Source organism: Patiria miniata, unplaced genomic scaffold, assembly GCF_015706575.1.
Source record: "Patiria miniata isolate m_02_andy unplaced genomic scaffold, ASM1570657v1 HiC_scaffold_26, whole genome shotgun sequence".
NCBI lineage: Eukaryota > Metazoa > Echinodermata > Asteroidea > Valvatida > Asterinidae > Patiria > Patiria miniata.
Genome location: NW_024037065.1, coordinates 6,747,758 through 6,764,938, shown reverse-complemented (window position 1 = coordinate 6,764,938; position 17,181 = coordinate 6,747,758). Strand labels below are relative to the sequence as shown.

At 44.2% G+C, this 17,181-nt stretch overlaps 1 protein-coding gene across 5 annotated transcripts in view; it reads right to left on the bottom strand.

The window, feature by feature from the left end:
- LOC119733780 (F-BAR and double SH3 domains protein 2-like) overlaps positions 1-17,181 on the bottom strand; it is a 105,216-nt gene that overhangs the window by 34,001 nt on the left and 54,034 nt on the right. For all 5 annotated transcript variants that reach the window (XM_038207142.1, XM_038207144.1, XM_038207143.1 and 2 more), the window contains exon 13: positions 14,646-14,804. In XM_038207142.1, the coding sequence (XP_038063070.1) occupies positions 14,646-14,804 (159 nt within the window). The remainder of the gene's footprint in view (positions 1-14,645; positions 14,805-17,181) is intronic.

Below are 17,181 nucleotides of genomic sequence, written 5' to 3'. Positions count from 1 at the left end.
GAACTTGACCTTTGGCCTTTTGGCCCCAAATGCAAAAGGCTTCTTAGGATTACCAAGAACAATCCACAAACCAAATTTGAAGTTCATATGTTAATTATTTTTCAATTTATCGCGCTGACAAGATTTCTATTGTTTTAGCCACTGTGAACTTGACCTTTGGCCTTTTGGCCCCAAATGCAAAAGGCTTCTTAGGATTACCAAGAACAATCCACAAACCAAATTTGAAGTTCATATGTTAATTATTTCTCAAGTTATCGCGCTGACAAGATTTCTATTGTTTTAGCCACTGTGAACTTGACCTTTGGCCTTTTGGCCCCAAATGCAAAAGGCTTCTTAGGATTACCAAGAACAATCCACAAACCAGATTTGAAGTTCATATGTTAAGTATTTCTCAAGTTATCGCGTTGACAAGATTTGTCCGGACACACACACACACCCACCCACCCACCCACACACCCACCCACACACCCACCCACGGAAGGACAAGGCGGAAACAGTATGCCCCTTCGGCTTCGCCGCGGGGCATAAAAAGCCATTACAAGTAATTGTACATGTCAATCTGCTTACTCAGTTTTATGAGGGTTCAGAAGAAATGAAGATTACTGATGGGGCATTGGAAAACAGCGCAGAATATGCTACTGAGCATTGGGCTTTGACGGTGCAATCAAGTTGCCAATCAAACACAGATGATGAACGAAAAAAGCAATAAAGATCAATTTAGGGCAGTTGTTTATCTTAGGACTTGGTCAAACAGTACGCCCGTCAATACCATGCTGGTATTGAAGCCTTGTCACCAGTTCATCACAGATACATGCATACGTCCATTTATTAATTTCTTGGCTATGGCTTTTAACTACACATACGCCAATGGTAGCTGCTTAAATGACATCTCATAGACACTTGTGTTACAGTTAGCCATAGTCAAGAAATTCAGACACGGCTAAAATCAGATGATGCTGCCTTGACACACATACTCAACCACACTGTAGAATTGAGCAGAGGAGGTCCACGGTTCATACACCACAACTCCATCGGCAAGTGAAAAATCAGCGGGTGGTCTAGTCCTTAAGACATCTGTTCTCACACAGCACTGAGTTTACAGTTGTGTTGTAAAGAGCAAAGCCCATTGTCACAGACATCAGCAACATTAGAACGAATGCCACATCTGGAAACATCGAAAAGCAGTGAGCTTTTGGTGCTTTAGTAAATTACGTCAGTGAAGGCCAAAACTGAGTGTTAATATCACCAGCAACAGAATGAATGCAACACGAAACAGCACATCTGGAACGGACCACAGCAATGGCAGCCACGCAACGATGGATGACCAAGAGCCATTTCAAATTGTTGTCAATGTGCTCCTGACTCTGACGACTCTTCTGATTCTCGTTCTCAACCCTCTCAGCCTGGTTGTGCTTCGTCGGGCCGGCGGCATCCAGCAGACCACCAAGATTCTCATGGCCTCGCTGACCATCTCTGATATCTGCATAGGGGTTGTTTCGGCAGTACAGTTAATCGAGAGTCTCTCCGGCCGTAGGGTACTCGGAGAATTTGCCTGCAGTCTTTTCATTATCATGAGCTCAGTTTTTGTGAGCGTCAATATCCACTCCCTGGTCCTGTTGACAATAGATCGCTACATCGCCATTGTCCGCTCGCTGCACTATGCCATGCTGATGACGACCAAACGGGCCAAGATCCTCGTCGCGTTGGTCTGGGGCTGGGCCACTGCAATAAACGTTGTGTTGTTCGTCATCAGAACACACACTGAGAGGCGAGTGGACAGCGATAACTTTTGTCTGGCGGTTCAGTGTGCCGCCTGTTACATACTAAACAGTCTCAATTTTTTGATTCCCCTTTGTGTAATTCTAGTGCTGTACTTGCGCATTCTCAAAGTGGCGCGGGGTCAGGCCCGGCGCATTGCAGCTCAGAATCGCGTGGGAGAACGCCACCAGGGCCAGAATGCGCCGCAGCAGATCAGCACCAAGTCTGCGACTACCGTTCTCATCATTACCGCAGCTGTATGCGTCAGTTGGGCAGCACCGTTTCTCTTGAATATCTATCGCTACGAAGGCTTTTTGAGCGATCAGCATCCATTGTTCATTTTGGGGATGACTATCTACTTCACCAACAGCTGGCTGAATGTGGTCATCTATTACTGGAGGAACAAGGAGCTCCGGCAAGCACTGCAAAGCTTGATAACTTCAAGCTGTCGCTGACATTTACGTGGTGCACGTCATCAAAACACACACTGACGAGCGAGTGGAGAGCAATAACTTGTGTCTGGTGATCCAGTGCAACACATGTTACGTCGTATACAGTCTCAATTCTGCAATTTCAGTTTAAGTAGTTCTAGTGCTGTAGTTACACATTCTCAAAGTGGTGCAGGGGCAGGCCTGGCACATTGCAGCTCAGAAGCATGTGGGAGAATGCCACCAAGGCCAGGACCTGTCGCAGCAGATCAGCACCAAGTCTGCAACTACTGTGCTCATCATGACTGCAGCTGTACGCATCAGTTGGATGGCACCGGTCCTCTTGATTATCTTTCTTGTCAATGGCTCTGTGAGCACAGAGTATCCCATCCACACCGTCTTAGTGACTGTCTACTTCACCAACTGGCTGAATGCGGTCATCTATTACTGGAGGAACAAGGAGCTCTGGCAAGCACTGCGAAACTTTATAGCTTCAAGCTGTCGCTAAAGTTTACGGATTCCATGCACAAACGCATTGGTACACAAAGCACTGTTTATTACATGTAACTCAAATCAAACTTAGTTAACTCACTAACTCACTAGGTACAGGTACTAATCGGATAAACTTGAATTTCAGACAAAACAGTATACCACGTTAATAGTATGTGATACTGACAGGCAGTAGATAAGCACAATATTCTATAAAGTGATGAACCAATATACATGTAATGGACCTGTAATTGACTCAGCCTTTCATTGTATAAACATACAGGCAACACAATGCAACTGAAGTGTCAATCCACATGTGGATGTTGAAGGGAAAAAGCCATTACAAGTAATTGTACATGTCAATCTGCTTACTCAGTTTTATGAGTGCTCAGAAGAAATGAAGATTACTGATGGGGCATTGGAAAACAGCGCAGAATATGCTACTGAGCATTGGGCGTTGACGGTGCAATCAAGTTGGCAATCAAACACAGATGATGAGCGAAAAAGCAATAAAGATCCATTTAGGGCAGTTGTTTATCTTATGACATGGTCAAACAGTACGCCCACCAAAACCATACTGGTGTCTTATGAGAGGCTTGTCACAGGTCAATCACAGAAACTTGTATATTGCCATTTATAAATTGAGACAGAGCTAATTTAAGTCTGGTGATGCTGACTCGATACACACACTCAACCACACTGTAGAACCGAGTAGAGCGGGCCCACAGTTCGTACACCACAACTCCATCGTGAAGTGAAAAATCAGCGGGTGGGCTAGTCCTTCAGACGTCTGATTTGTTTTCTCTTGCAAGATCCCATACAACACTGAGTGTAAAGTTGGGTTGTAGAAAACAAAACCCATTGTCACGGACACAAGCAGCATAAGAACGAATGCCACACAGGACTTGAAACATCAAAAGCACTGACCTTACGGCACTGTATTTACTTGCTTCGGTAAAGGGGAAAAGTGAATGTTAATGAAATCAGCAGCAACAGCATGAATACAACAGGAAACAGCACATCTGGAACGGACCACAGCAATGGCAGCTACGCAACAACAGATGGCCCAGAGCCGTTTCAAGTGGTTGCCAATGTGCTCCTGACTCTGACGACTCTTTTTATTCTTGTTCTCAACCCTCTCAGCCTGGTAGTGCTTCGTCGGGCCGGTGGCATCCAGCAGACCACCAAGATTCTCATGGCCTCGCTAACCATCTCTGATATCGGCACCGGGGTTGTTTCGGCAGCGCAGTTGACCTTGAGTCTTTCTGGGCGTTGGGTACTCGGGGAAATCCCCTGCAGTCTTTTCATGATCCTGAGCCCACTTTTTGTGACTGTCAATGTCCACTCCCTGGTCCTGTTGACAATTGATCGCTACGTCGCCATTGTCTGCTCACTGCGCTATGCCACGCTGATGACAACAACACGGGCCAAGATCCTCGTCGCGCTGGTCTGGGGCTGGGCCACTGCAATAAATGTTGTGTTGTTCGTCATCAACGCACACATTGAGGAGCAAGTGGAGAACAAACACTGTATGGTGATCCTGTGCAACGCATGTTATGTCCTATACAGTCTCAATCCTGCAATTTCACTTTTAGTAGTTCTAGTGCTGTATTTACACATTCTCAAAGTGGCGCGAGGTCACGCCCGTCGCATCGCAGCTCAGAATGACGTGGGAGGACGCCACCAGGGCCAGAACCCGCCGCAGCGGATCAGCACCAAGTCTGCGACTACCGTGCTCATCATAACTGCAGCTGTATGCATCAGTTGGACGGCACCAGTCCTCTTGATTATCTTTTTTGCCAATGACTCTGTGAGCATAGAGCATCCAATCCACACCATCTTGGTGACCATCTACTACACCAACAGCTGGCTGAATGTGGTCATCTATTACTGGAGAAACAAGGAGCTCCGGCAAGCACTGCGAAGCTTGATAGCTTCAAGCTGTCGCTGACATTTATGGATTCCATGCATGCACAGTAGATACCGCATTGTGACCACTCACACAGAGCTTTACCGGTAAGTGTGGATACATAACTCACTGGTTAACTCACTTCCGGTAGGAAGAGGTACTAATTGGATAAACTAGGATTTCAGACAAAACAGTATGACAAATTAACAGCAAGAGATACTGACAGGCAGTAGATAAGCACAATAATTCTGTACAGTGATCAGCCAATATACATGGAATAGAATATACGACTTGGAATTTGCAGATGACATTGTACTCTGTGAGTCAACCCTGGATGGTGCGAGATTGCAATTACAAGGTGTCTCTGAAGCTGTCAGATCAGTCGGGCTTAAGATACATTCTGGGAAAACCGAATTGATGACTACTCAACCTTGTACAAACTTAAATCTAACCCTCAATGGAGAAGTCATCACACATTCATCAGACTTTAAATACCTGGGTTTCGATGATGGCATCATCGGGGAGAGACATACTGCGGCGAAGATCTCTTGCATGCATGCATTCTGGAAACTAGGAAGGATACGGAAGTCCTCCACTGTGGCCCAAGAGCTAAAACTGAACATCTTCAAGACAGCCTGCCTACCCATCCTGTTATACACAGCTGCGAGACATGGGTCATCACCAAGTCCCTTGCCACATATCTTAACAGCTATCTTACAAACTGCCTCTAGATCATACTCGGCATAAAACGTCTTGTCAAGGTTACTAATACCATGCTGTACAACATCAGCCAGCAACAACCATTAATACACACCATTCAAATTCATGGGTTGGTCACATCCTTCGGAAGCCTATAAACGAGCCAGTTAACATCTATGCTCTATCATGTCTATACTCCCCCATCTCATGGCCGACGCAGACAAGGTCGTCAGCGTCTACTCTACCAAGAGTACATCGCTAGACTCACAGGATTTTCTGCTCTCCCCGCTACAGACTCGCACAAAACAGAGATGTATGGGGAAAACTTGTGTGTCCCTCTGCTGTGCAGTCGACTGATGATCATGACGTGGGAAATGGTCGACAAAATTTGCAGCGCGGGACACTTGAAATTGTTCGTTTTCTGGTCAGTAGTTTTGTAAGCGTATAATTTGAGTATATGTTTGCCCTTTTCTTTTCTTTTTATCAATATGATGTTTTTAGTTAGGCGGCAGAACAATATGCCCCAATCTATAACAAATTAGCTTAAGTTGTCTAGTGACACTCATCCAAATGGGCCCTGTTTTGTCAACCATAAACTTAAACAATGGACTCTCCATGGCAAACTCTTGGTGGCGCAATGCATTGTGAATCACCCGAATTGACTCAGCCTTTTATTGTACAAGCATACATGTACAGGCTACGCAATGCAACTGAAGAGACAATCCACATGTGGATGCTGAAGGGAAAAAAGCCATTACAAGTAATGGTACATGGCATTCTGCTTAAAAGTTTAATGAATGCTAAGGAGAAAAGAAAATTACTGATGGGTATTGGAAAACTGTGCAGAAAATGCTACTGAGCATTGGGCTTTGACGGTGCAATCAAGTTGCCAATCAAACACAGACGATGAACGAAAAAGCAATAAAGATCAATTTAGGGCAGTTGTTTATCCCAAGACTTGGTCAAACAGATCACCTGTCAAAAGCACGCTGGTAACTTATGAGATCCTTGTCACATGTCCATCACAGATACATGTACACGTACATGTATAAGGAATTGACACATTTCTTGGTTAAGGCTTGTAATTACACATGTGCCAATGGTAGCGGCTTTAAGCCACATCTCATAGACACTTGTGTTATTGCCAGCCATAGTCAAGAAATTCAGACACGGCTAAAATCAGATGATACTGACTCACACATGCACACTTACTCAACCACACTGTACATAACTGAACAGAGAGGGTCCACAGTTTGTGCACCACAAGTTTGGCACTTTCGCCCAGATAAAAACCGTCTGCACTAGTAGGCAATAGGTTGTGGGTTCGAGTCCTGCCAGAGCCGGCTTGAGCATTGTGTTGTGTTGTAAAGAGCAAAACACACTGTTATAGACATCAACAGCATTAGAATGAACTCTACAGGTTATGACAAAAATCTTATCAACACTGAGTTTACAGTGCTTTATTAGTACCGTTGGTGAAGAGCACAACCAAGTGTTAATGAAATCAGCAGCAACAGAATGAATGCAACAGGAAACAGCACATCTGGAACGGACCACAGCAATGGCAGCTACGCAACGATGGTTGACCAAGAGCCGTTTCAAACTGTTGTCAATGTGCTCCTGACTCTGACGACTCTTCTGATTCTCGTTCTCAACCCTCTCAGCCTGGTTGTGCTTTGTCGGGCCGGCGGCATCCAGCACACCACCAAGATTCTCATGGCCTCGCTGACCATCTCTGATATCTGCATAGGGGTTGTTTCGACAGTACAGTTAATCGAGAGTCTCTCCGGCCGTTGGGTACTCGGGGAATTTCCCTGCAGTCTTTTCATTATCATAAGCTCAGTTTTTGTGAGCGTCAATATCCACTCCCTGGTCCTGTTGACAATAGATCGCTACGTCGCCATTGTCCGCTCGCTGCACTATGCCATGCTGATGACGACCAAACGGGCCAAGATCCTCGTCGCATTGGTCTGGGGCTGGGCCACTGCAATAAACGTTGTGTTGTTCGTCATCAGAACACACACTGAGAGGCGAGTGGACAGCGATAACTTTTGTCTGGCGGTTCAGTGTGCCGCCTGTTACATCCTAAACAGTCTCAATTTTGTTATTCCCCTTTGTGTAATTCTAGTGCTGTACTTGCGCATTCTCAAAGTGGCGCGGGGTCAGGCCCGGCGCATTGCAGCTCAGAATCGCGTGGGAGAACACCACCAGGGCCAGAATGCACCGCAGCGGATCAGCACCAAGTCTGCGACTACCGTTCTCATCATTACCGCAGCTGTATGCGTCAGTTGGGCAGCACCGTTTCTCTTGAATATCTATCGCTACATAGGCTCTTTGAGCAATCAGCATCCATTGTTCATTTTGGAGTTGACCATCTACTTCACCAACAGCTGGCTGAATGTGGTCATCTATTACTGGAGGAACAAGGAGCTCCGGCAAGCACTGCGAAGCTTGATAACTTCAAGCTGTCGCTGACATTTACGTGTTGCACGTCATCAAAACACACACTGACGAGCAAGTGGAGAGCAAAAACCAGTGCAACGCATGTTACGTCGTATACAGTCTCATTTTTGCATTTTCAGTTTTAGTAGTTCTAGTGCTGTAGTTACACATTCTCATAGCGGTGCGGGGGCAGGCCCAGCGCATCGCAGCTCAGATTCATGTGGGAGAATGCCACCAAGGCCAGGACCTGCCGCAGCGAATCAGCACCAAGTCTGCAACTACTGTGCTCATCATAACTGCAGCTGTGTGCATCAGTTGGATGGCACCAGTCCTCTTGATTATCTTTCTTGTCAATGGCTCTGTGAGCATAGAGCATCCAATCCACACCATCTTGGTGACCGTCAGTACTACACCAACAGCTGGCTGAATGCGGTCATCTATTACTGGAATAAGGAGCTCCAGCAAGCACTGTGAAGCTTGATAGCTTCAAGCTGTCTCTGAAGTTTACGGATTCCGTGCACGAAGGCATTGGTACACAAAGCACTGTTTATTAATTCAAATCACACTTAGTTAACTCACTAGGTCCAGGTACTAATCGGATTAACTTGAATTTCAGACAAAACAGTATACCATGTTAATAGCATGTGATACTGACAGGCAGTAGATAAGCACAATATTCTATACAGTGATGAACCAATATAATGGACATGTAATGGACCTGTAATTGACTCAGCCTTTCATTGTATAAACATACAGGCTACACAATGCAAATGAAGTGTCAATCCACATGTGGATGCTGAGAAAAAGCCATTACAAGTAATTGTACATCAATCTGCTTACTCAGTTTTATGAGTGCTTAGAAGAAATGAAGATTACTGATGGGGCATTGGAAAACAGCGCAGAATATGCTACTGAGCAATGGGCTTTGACGGTGCAATCAAGTTGCCAATCAAACACAGACGATGAATCAAAAAGCAATAAAGATCAATTTAGGGCAGTTGTTTATCTTATGACATGGTCAAACAGTACGCCCACCAAAACCATACTGGTGCCTTATGAGAGGCTTGTCACAGGTCAATCACAGAAACTTGTATATTGCCATTTATAAATTTAGACAGAGCTAATTTAAGTCTGGTGATGCTGACTCGATACACACACTCAACCACACTGTAGAACCGAGTAGAGCGGGCCCACAGTTCGTACACCACAACTCCATCGTGAAGTGAAAAATCAGCGGGTGGGCTAGTCCTTCAGACGTCTGATTTGTTTTCTCTTGCAAGATCCCATACAACACTGAGTGTAAAGTTGGGTTGTAGAAAATAAAACCCATTGTCACAGACACAAGCAGCATAAGAACGAATGCCACACAGGACTCAAAACATCAAAAGCACTGATTTTACGGCACTGTATTTACTTGCTTCGGTAAAGGGGAAAACTGAATGTTAATGAAATCAGCAGCAACAGCATGAATACAACAGGAAACAGCACATCCGGAACGGACCACAGTAATGGCAGCTACGCAGCAACAGATGACCCAGAGCCATTTCAAGTGGTTGCCAATGTGCTCCTGACTCTGACGACTCTTTTTATTCTTGTTCTCAACCCTCTGAGCCTGGTAGTGCTTCGTCGGGCCAGTGGCATCCAGCAGGCCACCAAGATTCTCATGGCCTCGCTAACCATCTCTGATATCTGCATCGGGGTTGTTTCGGCAGTGCAGTTGACCGAAGGTCTTTCTGGTCGTTGGGTACTCGGGGAAATCCCCTGCAAACTTTTCATGATCCTGAGCCCACTTTTTGTGACTGTCAATGTCCACTCCCTGGTCCTGTTGACAATTGATCGGTACGTCGCCATTGTCCGCTCACTGCGCTATGCCATGCTGATGACAACAACACGGGCCAAGATCCTCGTCGCGCTGGTCTGGGGCTTGGCCACTGCAATAAACGTTGTGTTGTTCGTCATCAACACACACATTGAGGAGCAAGTGAAGAACAACAACTGTATGGTGATCCTGTGCACCGCATGTTATGTCGTATACATTCTCAATCCTGCAATTTCACTTTTAGTAGTTCTAGCACTGTATTTACACATTCTCAAAGTGGCGCGGGGTCACGCCCGTCGCATCGCAGCTCAGAATGACGTGGGAGGACGCCACCAGGGCCAGAACCCGCCGCAGCGGATCAGCACCAAGTCAGCAACTACTGTGCTCATCATAACTGCAGCTGTTTGCATCAGTTGGATGGCACCTGTCCTCTCGATTATCTTTCTTGCCAGTACCTCTGGGAGCATAGAGCTTCCAATCCACACCATCTTGGGTACCGTCTACTACACCAACAGCTGGCTGAATGCGGTCATCTATTACTGGAGAAACAAGGAGCTCCGGCAAGCACTGCGAAGCTTGATAGCTTCAAGCTGTCGCTGACATTCACGGATTCCATGCATGCACAGTAGATACCGCATTGTGACCACTCACACAGAGCTTTGAGTGTGGGTACACAAAGCACTGGTTAACTCAAATCAGATTTAGTTTACTCACTGGTTAACTCACTAGGTACAGGTACTAATCGGATTAACTTGGATTTCAGACAAAACAGTGTGACAAATTAACAGCAAGAGATACTGACAGGCAGTAGATAAGCACCATTAAGGCATCACCTTAATGTCAATTGCCACAAAGGTCTATAACAGAGTGCTGCTTGACAGGATAAGACCTATCATTGATCCCTACCTAAGAAACAACAAGGCAGGGTTTCGTAGAGGCCGTGGCTGCGTTGAGCAAATCCACATCCTGAGAAGAGTCATGGAGGGTGCAGCAATTCAGCAACTACCCCTGCACACAACCTATGTAGACTTCTGAAAGGCCTCGATGGACAGGAGTCTCATGTTTGCCTTCCTTCGTCACTACGGTGTACCAGACGACACCGTGAAGGCCATTCAAATTCTATCATAAGTGCAATTTTTATTGATGGAAAACTGACCAAAGAATTTGAAACAGTCACAGGAATTCTTCAGGGGGATGTCTTAGCACCTTTTCTCTTCGTCATTGTAATGGACTACGTGCTGACTCTACCCATCAAAGACTCAGGTCTCATGACACATCCTAGGAGATCTAGAGGAGTGCCAACCAAGATACTGAGCGACTTGGAATTTGCAGAGACATTGTACTCTGTGAGTCAACCCTGGATGGTGCGAGATTACAAGATGTCTCTGAAGCTGCCAGATCAGTCGGGCTTAAGATACATTCTGGGAAAACCGAATTGATGACTACTCAACCATGTACAAACTTAAATCTAACCCTCAATGGAGAAGTCATCACACATTCATCAAACTTTAAATACCTGGGTTCGATGATGGCGTCATCGGGGAGTGGCATACGGCGGCGAAGATCTCTTAAATGCATGCATTCTGGAAACTAGGAAGGATACGGAAGTCCTCCACTGTGGCCCAAGAGCTAAAACTGAACATCTTGAAGACAGCCTGCCTACCCATCCTGTTATACGGCTGCGAGACATGGCTCATCACCAAGTCCCTTGTCACATATCTTAACAGCTATCTTTCAAACTGCCTCTGGATCATACTCGGCATAAAACGTCTTGTCAAGGCTACTAATACCATGCTTTACAATATCAGCCAGCAACAACCATTAATACACACCATTCAAATTCATGGGTTGGTCACATCCTTCAGAAGCCTATAAACGAGCCAGTTAACATCTATGCTCTACAGGGTGTTTCAAAAAAAAGGAAACCCAACTTTAAAGAATGAGTATGGACAGACGATATGTTTACTGGCTATAAAACTGGTATCATCTGAAAGCGTAATCTCTATGCTTTTCCATGATACTATGTTTAGGTTTTTTGAGTCATGAATCAATGAGCATCATTATCTTGAAAACTGGAGGCAAAAATGCAGTTGGTTCACTTTCATAAAAAAACCCACTGGGCACAGTGTGCCTATTGTTACGAAAATGTCTGTGAAATGGCTTGAATGTTAATTCTCAGGAAAATGGCACATTGTTTTGAACGTGGCTCGGTCAAAACGAGAAATTCATGACAAACAATAAAATCCAGTTTTGAAACCAACCCACGACTTGTTTTTTGGTTTATTTTTATGCACTCGTGTCTTCTTCTTGAATACTTATTCTCATGCACACCATGCCTATTGTGTTGGACATGAAAGTGAACCAACTGCAATTTTGCAAACAAGGTATCATTGAAAAGCATAGAGATTGCGCTTTCAGTTGATAACAGTTTTATAGCCAGTAAACATTTAGTCTGTCCATACTGGTTTTTCAAAGTTGGGTTTCCTTTTTATTGAAACACCCTGTATACTCCCCATCTCATGGCCGACGCAGACAAGGTCGTCAGCGTCTGCTCTACCCAGAGTACATCACTAGACTATTGTCACAGGATTTTTCTGCTCTCCCCGCTAGAGATCCGGAGACTCGCACAAAACAGAGATGAATGGGGAAAACTTGTGTCCCTCTGCTGTGCAGTCGACTGATGATGATGACGTGGGAAATGGTTGACAAATTTGCAGCGCGGTACACTTGAAATTGTTCGTTTTCCGGTCAGTAGTTTCGTAAGCACATGATTCGAGTATATGTTTGCCCTTTTTTTTCTTTTTATCAATATGATGTTTTTAGTTAGGCGGCAGAACAATATGCCCCAATCTATAACAAATTAGCTTAAGTTGTCTAGTGACACTCATTCAAACGGGCCATGTTTTGTCGACCGTAAACTTAAACAATGGACTCTCCATGGCAAACTCTTGTATGTACAAATGTATTGTGAATCGCCCGAATTGACTCAGCCTTTTATTGTACAAGCATACATGTACAGGCTATGCAATGCAACTAAAGAGACAATACACATGTGGATGCTGAAGGAAAAAAAGCCATTACAAGTAATTGTACATGTCATTCTGCTTAAAAGTTTTATGAATACTAAGGAGAAAAGAACATTACTGATGGGTATTGGAAAACTGTGCAAAAAATGTTACTGAGCATTGGGCTTTGACGATGCAATCAAGTTGCCAATCAAACACAGAAAATAAAAGAAAAAAGCAATAAAGATCAATTTAGGGCAGTTGTTTATCCTAAGACTTGGTCAAACAGATCGCCTGTCAAAACCACGCTGGTAACTTATGAGATCCTTGTCAAATGTCCATCACAGATACATAAACACGTACATGTATAAGGAATCGACACATATCTTGGTTAAGGCTTGTAATTACACATGTGCCAATGGTAGCGGCTTTAAGCCGCATCTCATAGACACTAGTGTTATTGCCAGCCATAGTCAAGAAATTCAGACACGGCTAAAATCAGATGATGCTGACTCACGCACGCACACATACTCAACCACACTGTACATAACTGAACAGAGAGGGTCCACAGTTTGTGCACCACAAGTTTGGCACTTTCGCCCAGATAAAAACCGTCTGCACTAGTAGGCAATAGGTTGTGGGTTCGAGTCCTGCCAGAGCCGGCTTGAGCATTGTGTTGTGTTGTAAAGAGCAAAACACACTGTTATAGACATCAACAGCATTAGAATGAACTCTACAGGTTATGACAAAAATCTTATCAACACTGAGTTTACAGTGCTTTATTAGTACCGTTGGTGAAGAGCACAACCAAGTGTTAATGAAATCAGCAGCAACAGAATGAATGCAACAGGAAACAGCACATCTGGAACGGACTACAGCAATGGCAGCTACGCAACGACGGATGACCAACAGCTGCTTCAAATTGTTGTCAATGTGCTCCTGACTCTGACGACTCTTCTGATACTCATTCTCAACCCTCTCAGCCTGGTTGTGCTTCGTCGGGCTGACGGCATCCAGCAGACCACCAAGATTCTCATGGCCTCGCTGACCATCTCCGATATCTGCACTGGGTTTATTGCCGTGGGGTTGCTGACCGAGAGTCTATCCGGAGTGTGGGTACTCGGGGAATTTCTGTGCAACCTCTCTCGTACCCTGGGTCCCGTTTGCGTGGCCTTCAATGTCAACTCCCTGGTCCTATTGACAATTGACCGCTACGTTGCCATTGTCTACTCGCTGCGCTACGCCATGCTGATGACGACCAAACGTGCCAAGATCCTGGTTGCGCTGGTCTTGGGCTGGTCCACTGCAATAAACGTCGTATTGTACATCGTTAAAACCCAGACTGAGGGACAGGTGGAGAGTGATGACTCATGTCTGACAGTCCACTGCAATTCGTGTGTCACAGTGCGCATTCTCAGTTTTTCGATTCCCCTTCTGGTAATTCTAGTGCTGTACTTGCGCATTCTCAAAATAGCCCGGGATCAGGCCCGGCGCATCGCAGCCCAGAATCCCGTGGGAGAATGCCGCCAGGGCCAGAATGCACCGCAGCGGATCAGCACCAAGTCTGTGACTACTGTTCTCATCATTACCGCAGCTGTATGTGTCAGTTGGACGGCACCTGTCCTGTTGAATATCTTTCTTGCCAAAGACCTTTTCAACACTCAGCATCCAATGTACACCTTTGGGGCGACCATCTACTACACCAACAACTGGCTAAATGTGGTCATCTATTACTGGAGGAACAAGGAGCTCCGGCAAGCACTGCGAAGCTTGATAGCTTCAAGCTGTCGCTGACTTTTAAGGACGTCACACGAAAGACGACGCGTCTTTACCACTTGCGAAAGCTCAATGCGTTGGACTCATCACTTACGCACACTTCAAAGGTGTACGTCGTGGATATGCACATTATTTTCAATGCGAATGTGTTCCCCTTGCCACTGCAGCAAGTAGAATCATTAATAGTAGACCTACTATTGACGTACATGTTAGAGTCATTAGTAATACTACTGGAGCTGAGCTCTCCGGAGAACTCATAAATATATATATTGGAAAGGATTTTAAAAGCAAGGGCAGACAAAAACGGGAATCGCACTTACTTGATAATCGTACAAGGCTGCTGCCCTGATGCAGGTCTCCTGAACCCGTGAGGGCTGGACAGGGTCTGGGTCCTCGTTCAGCGTGGCCTCGAAGGTGTCGTCGAACGAATCAAAGCTGTTCATGGCGTGGCTCGCGGTCAGTTCCTCACTGTGCGCACTCTGTGTAAATGCAATGTGAGATGCGTTGCTCATAAAAATGGCAATTGAGGAAGCACTCTTTAACCTTAACCTTCCTGAATCCTCCAAAATCCTCTTTGCAAAATGGAGGATTTTGCAGGATTGAGGCTACATGGCAAAAGTGTGTGGCAGATTTTGGAGGATGCACTGTGTCAAGGTCTTAGGCTGGACCTTGTGTTCTTTATGCTCAGCCGTGCATACATTTAGGCCTATATTATACTTAAAATCCTCCGCCCTGCTCCAGGATGTCACTGGCTCTGCCTCAACCTATTGACAGTGATTGCCGGAGGATTTTGCAGGATTGAGGCAGTGGTCACCCCTCCAAGGACAACATTCAAGAAATAATGAAGGATTTCGCAGGATTGAAGCTGTAAATGTTATTTTACATGGAGGCCGTTGGAGGATTTTGCAGGATTGAGGTTGCATCCTAGCAAAAATGCCTAGGGAGTTAGGGTTAATGCATTACTGTAAAAAGAGAAACATGTACATACATGTATGTGAGGTGTTCTGGCAAACTGAAACCAGAACTGGTCACAGGCCGTAGTGGAGAAAAATGTAAAACAAAAATAATGGGGGTGACTTAGTTCTTTCGATTTACAGATTTATTGATATTTGTCATCTTTGATATGTCTACTAAAAAATAAAATGCATAAAATTGTGGATTAAAAGTGTTTTATGGAACAAACAATTGGCATCTTTCAGTTTCACAGCTACAAAACAATCTGAACTGCAACATTTAAACAGCCATAACTGTCAACGGATATCCGAATGAAGTGCAACAAATAGTATTGTAAGGAGAATTTTATTCTCTTTCCTAACACCAGCACACCCTCATTTCGAATTCTTGCCAGCTCTGTCTCATTTTGCCAGAGTGCCTAACAGATTGTGGTGTAAATGTTGGTAGTTATGCCTGAAAGAAAATTATCAGTGTAGTTGGAAATATTTTTAATTATATAACCGACATACAGGTCCTTGTCATTTGATTGGTAGAACTCACATCACGTGACATTCATTATTGCTCCCATTCAAGCCGCGGCTCAAAAAGTACTATCCGCCCATGGGGAATGGGAAATACTATTGAACAGTTAGGATCATGACGCGGTATTTGTGTGCAAATGCATGCTGATGTGCGCGTTCAGCGTTGTGCGTATTGTTCCAAAGAGCCAGTGCTACAGCGTTGGGTTCAAACATTTTCGTGAAGGGGTGGTTTGGAAGAGAGAAATACGTTTTCCTCCAGTTTTGTATTGAGATAAAAGTTCAAATATATCAAATGACAAGGATCTATATGTCAGTTATATAAAACAAATATTGAGCGGCTTTAAATTGTGAAATGGGAGGAATATTATTGTTCGGTAAAACCTGGACTTTTCCCGTTCACTCCGCTTCGCCTCGTGAAATGGAAAAGTCCAGATTTTACCATGCGATAATATTCCTCCCATTCCACGCTGATCCACTCAATATTTGTATAATAATATATAAGGCTGTCAGGTCCATCTCAAATCTGGTCACAAGTAAATCACAGCTCCATTCACAAGTCCAGTGGCAAGTAACGAGGAAGAACATGTGAAGAAACTTATGACTTGAGTATAGACTGATTGACTTGTGCTGGACTTGTATTGGATGTGACTACAACATTGTCTTAAAATTGTAAAAAAAAACTAAAAGTAGATTTCAAATGTCAATGTAAAAACAACTATACAGGCAAATGTAAATACAAAGAAAAGCTCTATGAGTGTATTTAAATGTAAATACGATGTTAATTTGAATGTGTCAATTAAATATAAAACTATGCTGTAGATAAAAAAAAATTGAAATCAAAAAAGAAAATACAGGCAGTCTCATTTCAAGTTCAAAAATGTTAAAGAACAGCCACGTCGATGTAAATTCAACTGAGGGTTTTAAAATTACGTCTGAAATTGATTTACATTTGAGCTTTTACATGTATGTTTTACATGTATCAACTGTCAATTCAAAAACTCATCAATAAATAGTTCTTCAGTGCAGAAAATGTTTTTAAAACCAAATCTTGTGAAATTTTCAGGCATGCAACCGGGAATTTAGATGAGAGAAAAAAAAAGGAAATTCTAAAAGCACACACGACTTTGTACAGTGTTTTTCAATTTGTAATGGCACTCATGAGAAGTACAAAAAAAACGTGGAAATCAGCAGATCCCAGGAAAATTTGTATGCCTGAATTTTGTGTGAAATGATTTTGACACATTTTGGGGGTATTTTGGGAGTCCGGACTCAATTTGTCCAAATCAAATATAAACATTCTTAATTATGGCCTAGAATTTGACGTTTCTGAAGCTGAGTCCATACTGAAGCTGAGACCCCAACGATAAGGGTCCTAAAGCTT